The 12,515-nt window shown below is 37.6% G+C and overlaps 1 protein-coding gene across 1 annotated transcript in view; it reads right to left on the minus strand.

Moving 5' to 3' along the window:
* Positions 1 to 3,786: 3,786 nt before the first annotated feature.
* Positions 3,787 to 12,515, minus strand: part of LOC127630523 (voltage-dependent L-type calcium channel subunit alpha-1D-like) — a 55,141-nt gene continuing 46,412 nt past the window's right edge. Inside the window, exons 41-48 of the mRNA XM_052108108.1 lie at positions 10,764 to 10,883; positions 8,284 to 8,543; positions 8,157 to 8,180; positions 7,911 to 8,033; positions 7,354 to 7,511; positions 6,710 to 6,822; positions 5,965 to 6,267; positions 3,787 to 5,322 (exon numbers count right to left, since the gene is read on the minus strand). Of these exons, the coding sequence (XP_051964068.1) occupies positions 5,056 to 5,322; positions 5,965 to 6,267; positions 6,710 to 6,822; positions 7,354 to 7,511; positions 7,911 to 8,033; positions 8,157 to 8,180; positions 8,284 to 8,543; positions 10,764 to 10,883 (1,368 nt within the window). The 3' untranslated portion in view covers positions 3,787 to 5,055. The remainder of the gene's footprint in view (positions 5,323 to 5,964; positions 6,268 to 6,709; positions 6,823 to 7,353; positions 7,512 to 7,910; positions 8,034 to 8,156; positions 8,181 to 8,283; positions 8,544 to 10,763; positions 10,884 to 12,515) is intronic.

A 12,515-nucleotide genomic window follows, 5' to 3' on the forward strand; every position in this document is an offset into this window, starting at 1 on the left:
TTGTCTCATTGTGGAGATGGAAAAAACATCAAGTTCTCTGTGACCCACAGGATTTCTTGTATAAAGATTTAAATGCAAAAGAAAAGGCATGGGAGGCAATTTCCTCTGCTGTTTGTGTGGATGGTAAGTTTGAATTTCAAATGTTTGTGAGACTACCTTTTCACATAAGAGAAGTAACATGTTTAAAATACAAATAATGCAAACTACTTACCCATTGTTGTATTTGTGGTATATAGAAGCCACGGATCAGTTGCGCACTGCAAACGCGTCTTATGTGAAAGCACAATCAAGTGCATGCTGCTTCTGCACCGCATACACACCGCATACTGTAATATACATTTTAATACTATATACCAAGTAATGTGTAATCACGATCATACATTAAATCTTAAATGAATATATTCATATACTGTTTTTCTGTGTTCCTCTGTGTGTGTGACTGAATACTCACTGCATTTCTGAGAACAGAGTGGCCTCACACCACCGCCTCCTTCTTATCTAACAAATAACTCATACAGATAGTGTTGTCAAGGTTGAAACTGTCACGAGAGGTAAGGAGGATCTGGAGCAAGGAATTGTCTCTTTGCCACTGGCATGGGCGGCTGACCACAGCTGTGGCTGTCTACTTCAATCCTTATCAGAAATGCAGAGTGAAGGCATCCTATTGCCCATATATGCTAGAGAATTTGAAGGATTCATTGCTCACTACGAATCAGAGTTAATAGTCTCTGTATGGTTTTGAGTCCACCTTCCAAGCGTGTTCATTAAATAATTATTAGAAAGGCACTGTAGTCTTTGAGTCTTTTATTACAGAATTTCCACCACACATATGTACTGCATACGGATCATGTGTGAAACAGGCGTTATTGATCACTCACACCAAAAGAGTCAAGTGGCCTCTCACTACTGAGATTGAATTAGATGGGTGTCAATTTGCACTGGTGCAGTTGAACCCCCAGTTATCATTTGAGGAATGATAGCTATTCCCGAGAGTTATCAACAACAACAACACAATTATGAACAACTATTAATTGAGGTGGCCAAAAGTGTTGGCAGTGACATTTTGTGTTTTGCAAAATGTGCTGCTTCAGTATTCGTAGATAATTGTTTAACATGTTTCTATACTGGAAAATATTGATAAGGTTCATAGGTTTTAAAGGCTTTTATTGGCAAAAACATTAAATTCATGCAGAGTCAATTTTTACAGTGTTTACCCTTGTTCTTCATAACCTCTGCAATTCACTCTGGTATGCTGGATATCAGCGTCTGGGCCAAATCCTGACGGATGCCGATCCATTCTTGAATTATTAGTGCTCTTGATTTGATCACAAATTGTGGGCTTCTGTTTATCCACTCACCTTTTGAGGATTGACCACAGGTTCTCTATGGGATTAAGATCCGGGGAGTTGCATGGCCATGGATCCAAAATTTAAATGTAATGATCACAGAGCCATTTCATTATCACTCTTGCCTTGTGACCTGGTGCTCCATCATGCTGGAAAATGCACAGATCATCACCAAATTGCCCCTGGATCATTGGGAGAAGTTGCTCTTGCAGGACGTTTTGATACTATTCTTTATTCATGGCAGTGTTTTTGGGCAGAATTTTGAGAGAGCCCACTCCCTTGGATGAAAAGCAACCCCACACATGGATGGTCTCAGTATGCTTCACTGTTGGGACGACACAGGACTCATGGTAGAGTTCACCTTTTCTTCTCCGGACTATCGATTTTCTAGATGTCCCAAACTGTCAGAAGGGGGCTTCATCAGAGAAAATAAAATTTGTACCAGTCTTCTGCTGTCCAATCCTTGTACTTACTGCAGAATTTTAGTCTGTCCTTGATGTTTTTCTTGGAGAGAAGTGGCTTCTTTGCTGCCCTTCTTGACACCAGGCCATTGTCCAAAAGTCTTCGCCTCACTGTGCGTGCAGATTTACTCACACCATCCTACTGCCAATATTGAGCAAGCTCTGCACTGGTGGTGATACGATTCTGTAGCTGACTCCTCAGGAGGAGATGGTCATGGCGCTTGCTGGACACTCTGGGACGTCCTGAAGCATTCTTCACTGCAGTTAAACATCTCTCCTTGAAGTTCTTGATGATCCGGTAAATTGTTCTTTTAGGTGCAATTTTCTTTGCAGCAATTTCCTTGCATGTGAGGCCATTTTAATGCAAAGCGATGATAACTGCACATCTTTCTTTAGAGGTAACCATTGCTAACAAGAACATAATGATTGGAAGCACTTCTTCTCTCCTTTTATAGAAATCAGTCAGCTCTTATAATCCAATCAGAATGATAGCGATTTCACCTGACTAGTTCTCTTTCACACTTTCCCAGGTGTTGCTGATATGATTAGTGAAATGATGTTGGCTGGGCATTTTGTGCCAGGACCAAAAAACAGAGGCTGTTATTGTCCATTGTATTTCCAAAAAATATTATTTAAATTCCATAAATAAATCAATGCTGATCTTTCATAGAGCCCAAAGAAGAGGTTGAAAGTGAATGTTCTCATTGTGGGAAGTAACATACAGAGAATGACTGCTAATGATGACTCAAACACTATTTTTAAAGAAAAAAAACACATATTTGATAAAGAGAAATGCTATAAACCATGAAAATATTTCTGAAATGAAGAAATGGCTAAAGGCTTATAATCCCATAATAAGGACAAACAGGACTACAACGGTATTCATAGTCAATGAATGGTTGATCCCCAACAATTTAAAACATTTCATCGATAATGTCACATAGCACAGATATAAATGCATTATTAAAGTAAACTGTTTTTTGTTATGAGAAATAATGGTAAATGTCTTCACTAGTATTTTAGACAGGTACAAAAGAACAAAACTGAATAAAAATGTACATCATTTCACGTTCCCTCTCTTATCCTTCTTCCTCCACTGTTTCCAAGTCATCTTCTCACTGCTAATAAAAACTATAATTAGAGACCCTTTTTGTATTCTATGAGGACATTGCAGTGGCAAAATCTTAAGCACTTTGGCTTATCTTGCTGTTTGTAAGTAAGGTTGAGTAATGCTTTTGCGGGACATTTTTCATAGATGCTATTGTTAGACTTCTAACAGCTGGGCTTTGCTAAGACAATCTGGAGGAAGGGACGGGGCAGTAGGGCTAAAGCAAGTGTCCTCCCCCACAATGCAACACTGTATAATCAAAGCAATTATAAGACTTGACAAGGGGATCAGAGTGTAGACTTCCACCAACACATTGTGATGCATCTGTATAACATACAGTATACTCCACAGAAAGCTCTTAAAGTCACACAGGCTGTCACTCAAGCCATAGCAGTGAATAAAAAGCCTGTTGCTACCCATGTAGAATCTTTACGTAATGTACCTGTATATCTAACATATTTTATTCTTTCTGGTAAGAGTGACATCTGGCTTTCTTGTGCCAGTCTTTCAATTTAAATATCTTTCCAACTGAGAGAAAGCAATGTTGGTAAATTTGGCTCCTTTGCCCAAACAATTTGGGCACATGTCAGGTATGTTCAACAGAGCAACCCAGGTGGGACTTGAACACACACTCACCAGCTCTGGAGGCTGATGCCTTTTCCATTAGGCCACACACAAAATCGGGCCAGTGTCTGATCTGGATTCCCAAGGTTGTCAGAATAAAAGATGGCATATTTTATGTTTAAGGTGATAATTATTGTGTTCTATTCACCTGTACAAATGCCTTTGCTGAAAACAACAACAAAATAATAAAATTACGGCATACCAGCCCATGATTCACAAGACATTAAAAAGAAAGACAAATGGCAGAGTGGAAATATTTAATCCTTATATATTACTTTACAAACAGAATTCTGAATTTAATAAATAAACTCTCATTCAATCTCAATGTATAAATCTGATCTTTAGTTACCATGATATTTCATGAAAAGTCATTTCACTAATAATGTGCTAAATATTTACATGAATGGACCAAAATATATGTTGTAAGGGGCACACAGCAGTGGTTACAAGTTGATGTGATGTAGTACAGTAGTTAGAGATTCAACATCTGCTATGATGTTAAGTATTTTAAGCAAATCATTTTTAATAGTTTACATTTTCGTTGAACAACATGCCCATTGAATAAGCCACTGTGTCCTCTTGTTGAATAGGTCACAATTGCTATTGCTGATCTACAGGTATTTTGATTGAGAACAGACCCATTCATTAATAAAAAGACACTGACAAGACTAAGGGTGACTAGGCATATCAGCAAAATTATAGTCAACCACATCTATGAAAACAAAATGAAAAAAAAAAAAAAAAAAAAGAATTAAATAAAAAATAAATACAAAATTATACAAGTCATTTAAAAAAAGAATAATCTTTTTTCTTTGCTTTTGCTGTTCTAAAAAAACTCTAGCCAGGCTCTGTAAAACCCAACACAAATAGGACTCATTGCTCTGTTCATTGAACAAAAGGATGTCTTCAAAGTGAACACCACAAAACCCTCTTACTGCACACTTAACGCAATAATAGTACACTCGGTCAATATACCAATGAAGATTAATCAATACATAATTATGGAAAACAGTGAAAAATAAAATGCAATACACACAATGCAAGACAAAAAAACAAAAAACATAATGGTTATTTGTTTTGAAATTGATGAATTCAAAGAGATATTTCCATATGAATAATTTAAAATACAGTGTTAGTAAGTCTGAAGACAGGAGTTTTCCTTTGTAAAAGGAGTTTAAAAACAAAAGACAGACATAAACAAGAATGATGGAGTAAAAACACATTTACAGATATAAAACATGTTCAACATGATAACCTGATTATAAAAAGTCCTCTCAGAATTTAAAAGTGTCATATTTACAGAGCAAACTGGTGCTGGGCTCTGTCTTAGACTCTGTATGAACCAGTCACAATGTTTCTGAGCAAATCCACCTCCTGTCATCACAGAATCCTCGCACATGTGTCCTCTTTCCAGAGTCATTCTCTGACTCTGTGGAGCATGAACAATTTGATTCGCCTGTCAGACTTTCTGGTGCCCCTCCCACTCATGTCCCAATTGGCTCTCTTTATCTGTTACTCAAAAAGATGTAACGCATGTCATCTCATCAGCCAGCTCCTCTTCCTCATGGCTCCTGATCGGCTCTTCGTCACTGTATATGGGGCCCATGTCTGTATGGTTCCGGAAACCCTGGCTCTCCCCAGATCCCCCCCGGCTCAGGAGATCGCTTGCAGCACTTTCCATCTCATCTATGGTCATTTGACAGGCATCTGCAATCTCACGCTTGGCAAAGGCTACAAATTTCGGGTCCTTGGCATACAAGCCTAAACCCTCAGAGATCAAGACCTAAGAAGAAGAAAAGGCGAAAGATCTATAGTATTGATGGTACTAGACATATCCAACCAGATGTATATTATATTTCATAGTTTATGTATGTTAAAGGTGCACAGTAATATTTTACACATTGAAGTTTGAAAGAGAAATTAATAGTACTTTTAAAACATGTTTAAAATAATGTACACTCAAAGGAAATGGTTTAATTAATTTTAGTGTTCTAAAGAAAGCCGTTTAATTCTACATGTGCAGGTCATCTCATGGGGACCAACAAATATATCATATCATATGATCAGCCGAATACCACTCATTTTATCTCAGAAACCTCCATGTTATTCAACACTTTCATCATGGTTGACTTTGAATAAGGCATTTCTATCGTATTAATGAAAAGCTTTTGCTTTTATATGTTGCAGCATACAAGCCTATAGGTGTTATTATAAAACTCAAGACTACGTCATAGCCATAGAAACATGAACAAAAAATTGTGCACCTTTACAGTAATATATATTCAGAAAGGTTTATCTGCCTGTTTACTGTGTTTGTAGTTATTTTAATGTAGTTTTAGTTATTATGTTACTGATATGTTGATATATTTAGGGTATAATGTGTCTATAATGTTATTTTAACTCTCTAATGTTTCTGCACTCATACCGCTTCGACCAGACTGTCAGCGCTGCCTCTCTTCTCGTTGTAGTGAGGACTAAGTTGGGTGGGGACTCTGAGGGTGGTGTAGGCTCTGTACGGCTGCCCCCCTCCACCAGCAGAGGGCCCAGTGTACCATCCTTGATGAACTGACCCAGGCATTTCGGCAGTACCTGATGTGCCCTCTTCCTCTACTAGTATGAGTGGAGCATAAAGGAGACGACCCCGTCGAGGGCTGGTGTTTGCCCAAGATGCTGTTGAACCCGTGGACGATCGAACGCTGCTGCGGCGAGAATCATAACTACCGTATGCCTGAGAGGGAGAAAAAGACAACATATAGTAGACTGATGAAATCCAAAGAGATGAAAATTGAAAGAGAGTGGACAGGGGAAGAGAGTGAGACAGTATCATATGCAACATTCTACAGAGGACTGATTATTTTATACAGAATATATTTCATTTATATTATATTTATTAGTAATTATAAGTAATTGATATTTAATTATCCAACTCACTTACCTAGTCATCGTGCAATGATATGTAATACATAACATATGTAATAAATAAAATTACATAATAAATATAATCCATGTTTGCACAAAACAAATTTAAATACACATAATTTTAGAAATGATCTAAATGTAACAGAACAGAAGACATCAATATACAAAGGACATTTTTGGTAGTATTTCAAGGCCTAGTTTCCCCATCCCAGTAAGGAAATCTGTCTGTTTAAAGTATATGGTGGTGTTACCTGTGAACGTGTTCTGCATGGAGGAGAGTTCTGATGGTACGTTCCTGGGATGGGCAGATCATCACTGCTACCTTGCCTTTTTAAACACTGTATATTAAATGAAGCCTTTCTCCCTTAGAGAAGAGAAGGAGAAGAAGGGGTAAAGTGATTTGTTTGTGATCCAGTCATGTTGTTGTTTTAAATAAAATAACCTTTATTTACGGTGATGTGTGTAATTATTCAATGTTAAAGGGATAGTTCACTCAAAAATGAAAATTCTGTCATCATTTACACATGTTGTTTTAAACCTTTATGACTTTCCTTCTTTCGTGGAATACAACATGTGATATTAGGCAGTATGTTTGACACTATTTACATTCATTTAATTTTCTTCCATACAATATAAGTGAATGGTGACTGAGGCTGTCATTCTGCCTTACATCCCCTTTTGTATTTCACAGAAGACAGAAAATCATATGGGTTTGGAACAACATAAGGGCAAGTAAATAATGACAGAATTATCTTTAGTCTGTGAACTAAAGCTACTGGAATGGAAATTACACTTTTAAATCACAATAGAAAATAAGCAAAATAGAGCAGATAGTAATAAGATATACTTTAAGCAATAACAAACAATATTATTGCTGTTTTCTCAGTCATTTTACCTGTAGGTGTTGCTGGCAACAGGCGTCTCCTTGCTGTCCTCCTGCCCTCTCCGTAATTGTTTGCATAGTGATTACCGTAGATTGGGTGTCTTGTAGAATGTCTGTCATACATGTCTCTATGTCCAGGGTATGTTGGACTCTCATCCAGATAACCATGCCTGAGGAGATTGTTTTTTTTTTGTTTGTTTGTTTTTTGTGTGCTAATGCTTAAAGAGAGAATTTACTCTAAAATAAAAATCCTGAAATAATTTTCTCATCCTCATGTTGTTCCAAACCCAAATGTCTAACATGAAACATAAAAGGAGTGTTCTGGCTAGATGTTAGTGATTTAAAGCCTCAGTCATCATTCACTTACATTGTATCTTTTTCCATATAATAAAAGTGAATAGTGACTGAAATGATCAGACTGCCCTACATCTCCTTTTGTGTTCCATCACAAGGGTTTGTAACAATGTGAGGGTGAGTAAATGATGACATAATTTTCATTTTTGGGTGAAATTAATTACTCTGTGATTCACTATTCATAGATTTTTTTCATTTAGTAACAATTTGAGTACCTCTCTCTGGAGATGATACTCTCGCTGTCCTCATCTTTTCCATAGAAGCGCTGCTCTCCAGGGTACTCACCACCTTCCTCTCTTCGTGACAGAGGAGAGGAGAACCTGTCCCTGGAGTCTCTCCTAAGGGATAAACCAGCAGTCAGGTGGTGACAGAGAGAATAGTACACAGGAACAGAAAGGGGAACAGAGAGACCAGTAAACAGAATGAAAAAAAGACCAGCAGGCTGAGTGCTGAGTGCTTACCTTGGATATTTGTTATATGATGGTAAAAAAAAACAGTGTGTAAATAAATTAACGTATGTAATGCAATTAAAACATATCATGAAATCAAACTCATTTATGACATGGACTCTAAAATAACTTGACTGACCTCTTGGGCAGCTGATCAATCACACCGTTCTTGTGTTGGTAATGAAGGGAAGAACGCGTGCTGTCTCTTCTCCTGAAGTTCTCGTGCTCCAGAGTACCATTCCCATTCTGTGTTTTTGCTAGGGAGCTCCTGCGTCCCAATCCGCCATTCAAGATTCCATCTCCTGGGACTGGAACAGGAGCACTGGTGGGAGTGGTGGCCAAAGAGGAGCGGCGGCTTTTGCTTGAGGGCTCGACGTGTCCTGCATAACCATTTTCATTCTAAGAGGTCAACAATATTAAAGAGAAAAGGACCAGAATGTTTCATTAGAACATACAGCATTGGTAATTCATTACATCACAGAAGAGCGGTCTAAAATGCTCCTCTGCATGACATTAACTGCAAGAGAATTAAGGATCAAAATGCCAAAACACAATACTTAAAATTATTATATTAAAATAATAATCATAATTTGGAACCATCTGAATTGGTTCCTGATATCCTTAAAGAAAAATTATGTATTCAGTATATTTAATATAGTTCTATTACATTAAATAGCCAGCCATAAAAAGGCCTAATAGAAAAAGCATCAGCTTCAGGAGCTGTAGATTGTGGGATCAATTCCCATATGGGTCACTCAAATGTTCAATGAGTGATGACAAAAAATAAAAACTAGTAGCTTCTTGTCTTAATAGCTAAGTTTTACAGTAGGATTTTGGTAAAACGTACATTTCCCAGGGCAGTTTATACAAAATGGTTAAGGATTTGGGTTGCAAACATTGTGGGTTTGAGTCCCACCTGGGTCGGCAAATGTTCAGTGAGTGCTGTCAATAATCAAATCTAGTAGTTTCTTCTTGAAAAGTTAAGATGTACAGTGTGATTCTGGTCAAATTAAAATTAACCAGGGCCGTTTAGGCAACATAGTTTTGGATTTGGGCTGCAAACACAGGCATGACACACCAAAAGGAGAGAGTTTCAGAGGAAGAACAAGTAACTTCAGTTTCAAAGAGTTTATCTCTTAAAATCACAGTCATGTGCAGGCCCAGTGGTCTAATGGATAAAACACCAGCCTTCAGTACCCTGTTGCATGAAGCTGGTTTCAGTGGCTACCCAGGCAAGTTTGAGTTTAGTTTGAGCAAACACTGTTTTTTCAGGCTCAAAAAGGTGGGTCGATTTTTACTAGTGTTTGTCACCATAGCAACTTAAACTACATGGCTAACCTGCTCCAGAGCAGGTTTTATTCTGGGTTACAGATCACAAACTGATGCTGAACAAATCAGCTGTGAGTAAAGTGACATCTCTGACACAATGAAGTCACTCCCCCTGTATCTCGATCCAAATGAAACACTTTACAGGGGAATGTATATATTTCATAAATTTATATTTCAATATTAAGATTTTATATATTATTATTTATTTATTTAAATTAATGTATTAAAAGATGGTTTATTTCAATGATTGGGGAACCTTTTTTCTTTTGAGATGCACATGAACAATGTATTATTTAGTTTCTTTACATTTCTTTACTTACTGTACCTGTATGCAGGCGTGATGTTGCGAAACTCGGGAAAAAAAATACTGCTTGCAGAAGTGTTTATGAGGTGATTCCCACACTTTAAAGACAAATTGTGTGACAAGCTTGCACATGAACAAATATACTGGTTAAAATGATATTGTAGACAATCACACAAAGCCTTATTACTTGTACTTAATTAAATTATATTGGGCTTTTAATTTAAATTAATATAAAATCTTTTACATTTTAGATAAAAGAATAGATTTTTATGCTTTAAAAAAAAAAAAAGCCTATATGTTCTTATTGTGAACATTTATACTGCAAATTAATTGCACATTATATTCAGGTTTTTTCATTCCACAGTAGCAGCAGTGTTTCTTCATGCTTTATGCTTTTTTCCATAATGATATCTTCAGCGGAGACGTAAACCATACTAAATTTCTCAAGAGAAGTAAATCATAAATAGTAAAAAAAAACATCTCTCCAAACTTCACCAATTGGATGTTTGTGCTGAGTGAGGTGAACTGTGTTGTTGAGCAAATGCCTCATATAGCCAAAAAATTTAGCAAAAGTTTTTTATACACTTTCTGACTGACAAGTAAATACATTATAAATCTAGATGTAAAGATGAACTCAAGCCACAACACCTACACCAAAAGTTCCAAAACCTCTCAGCCCAAACCCCTATTCATTACCTGACATCTCCTGTAGTTCTGGCTCTCAAAATACCATCTGTCTCAATTCTGCAGGTGCCTCATTACTCTGAATAATGATGCAATCCTTCTGCCTGTGACTATTAGGTTATAACAGATTATTTTCCACTCAGCAAACCTTGAAGATGAATTAATTGTGTTAGACAAATTTAGCTAATTGATTGAAGAATCTGCAGATTACCTGAATGATCTGAAATACCCCAAATCTATCTAAAGGGCATATGACACTAAAAACGAAAAGTAAAAACATTGCTGCCCTTAGTGATGAGCACCTTATAATGGGGGTCATCCTCTTCTTGCTCCTCTTCCAGACTCTCCTCTTCCACTTCTATATCTTCATTCAAGGCCAGTCTCATTTCTGGCCCCAAGTCTTGCAGAGTTCGCAGCCCGGCCTGACACAGATGCACGCGGAAAGAGAGAGAGGTACTACAGTATATATGCAGCTCAAAGTACAGTTACACAATAAACACTATCAGAGCTCAGTCATTCCACCAGAATAAAACCACTCAAGGAATTTAGATGTTTAGAAAGCAAACCCACTCTAAGCTTCTTGGGGGAACAGCACCAGTTCAGGTGACATGCCTAAACAAACTTACCAAAATAGCCAGACCTGTCACTGGGAGTTCAGAATGAGAGGAGTGACAGGAATGGCTTTAGTCAGCTTTACACAGCCAACTGGAGACCTAGTGATCTTTTGGATAAGGCATCAGCCTCTGGAGCTGGTTCTTCCTGAGTTGTATTCAAAAACTGTGAGTTCAAAAGGGGATGATTAAGGCTGCTATATAAAGCTGATATATAAGCTGCTCATTTGACAACAAGGAGTGGCAAAGGAGAGGTTGTGAAATTGCAGAAGGGAGATTGATCTGTTGGCATAGTCTTTGATTGATGTTGTAACTTCTGAAGGCAGAGTCAGGGGCAAAGCATTGAATGATGGCTTAAGTTTTGTATTATTGACTAAGACCAATTGCAAAAAAATCCAATTGCAAGTAGGCTCAATGGTCTTATGTATAAGGCATCAGCCTCTGGATCTGGGGATTGTGATTTTTAGTCACACCTGGGTTGAATTCAATAACTCAGGCTTAAAATAGGATAGATTAGGGTTGTAAATAGTAAGGTTTCTTCTTTGATACCGAGTAGGACTGGCTCAGGTTAAGTTGTGAATTTGCAATCCTACTTTGTCAGGAAGAACCTGTAAGATATCTTGTATTTAGTATTATTAATGAGACTACAAGAAATAGGACAACCAAAGTAAGACCCAGAGGCCAAATGGATGAGCCAGCAGCCCACAGAGCTGGGGATTGTGGGTTCAAATCACACTTGGGTTGTATCCAATAACTGAGGCTTCAAGTAGGGAAGATTACAGTAGAAAACATAGAGCTTTCTCTTTTGACACCAAGTAGGACTGGTGCACAATAAGTTGTGAAACAGCAATCCTGCTTTTGTTGAAAAATACAACAAAAGAAAGGCCCAGTGGCCTCATGGATAAGGCATCAGCCTCTGGAGCTGTATGATGCAGGTTCAAGTGAAACATGGGTTGTATTCAGTAACTTTAAGACTTAAGACGGCAAATGTAATGCTTTCTCTTTTGACACCAAGTAGGACTGGCTCAGGATAAGTTGTTTGAGGAAAGTTGTTTCTTCAGAGCACAGTCAGGGAGACACTCAATGATGGCCTTCAGTTAGTAGTATTAACTGAGCCTAGATGGTATACAACAGCAACAGGAAGGCCCTAATGAATATTGCATTAGCCTCTAGAGCTGGGAATTGTGGGTTCAAGGCCCACCTTGTATTCAACAACTGTCATTGCTGGAGTGAAAGCTTCAGGCAGTAAACATAAAGTGTTTTCCTTTAACACCAAGTAGGACTGGCTCAGCATTCGTTGTTAAATTACAACCTTGCTTTTGAAAAAAGTTATATCTTCAGAGCAATGTCAAGGAGAGACTTGTTGATGGCCTGTGTTTAGCATTATTGACTGCGACAACATGGAAAAAGATTCAAAGTGAGGCCCAGTAGACAAATGTTTAA

This window comes from Xyrauchen texanus, chromosome 37 (genome assembly GCF_025860055.1).
Source record: "Xyrauchen texanus isolate HMW12.3.18 chromosome 37, RBS_HiC_50CHRs, whole genome shotgun sequence".
NCBI classification, from domain to species: domain Eukaryota; kingdom Metazoa; phylum Chordata; class Actinopteri; order Cypriniformes; family Catostomidae; genus Xyrauchen; species Xyrauchen texanus.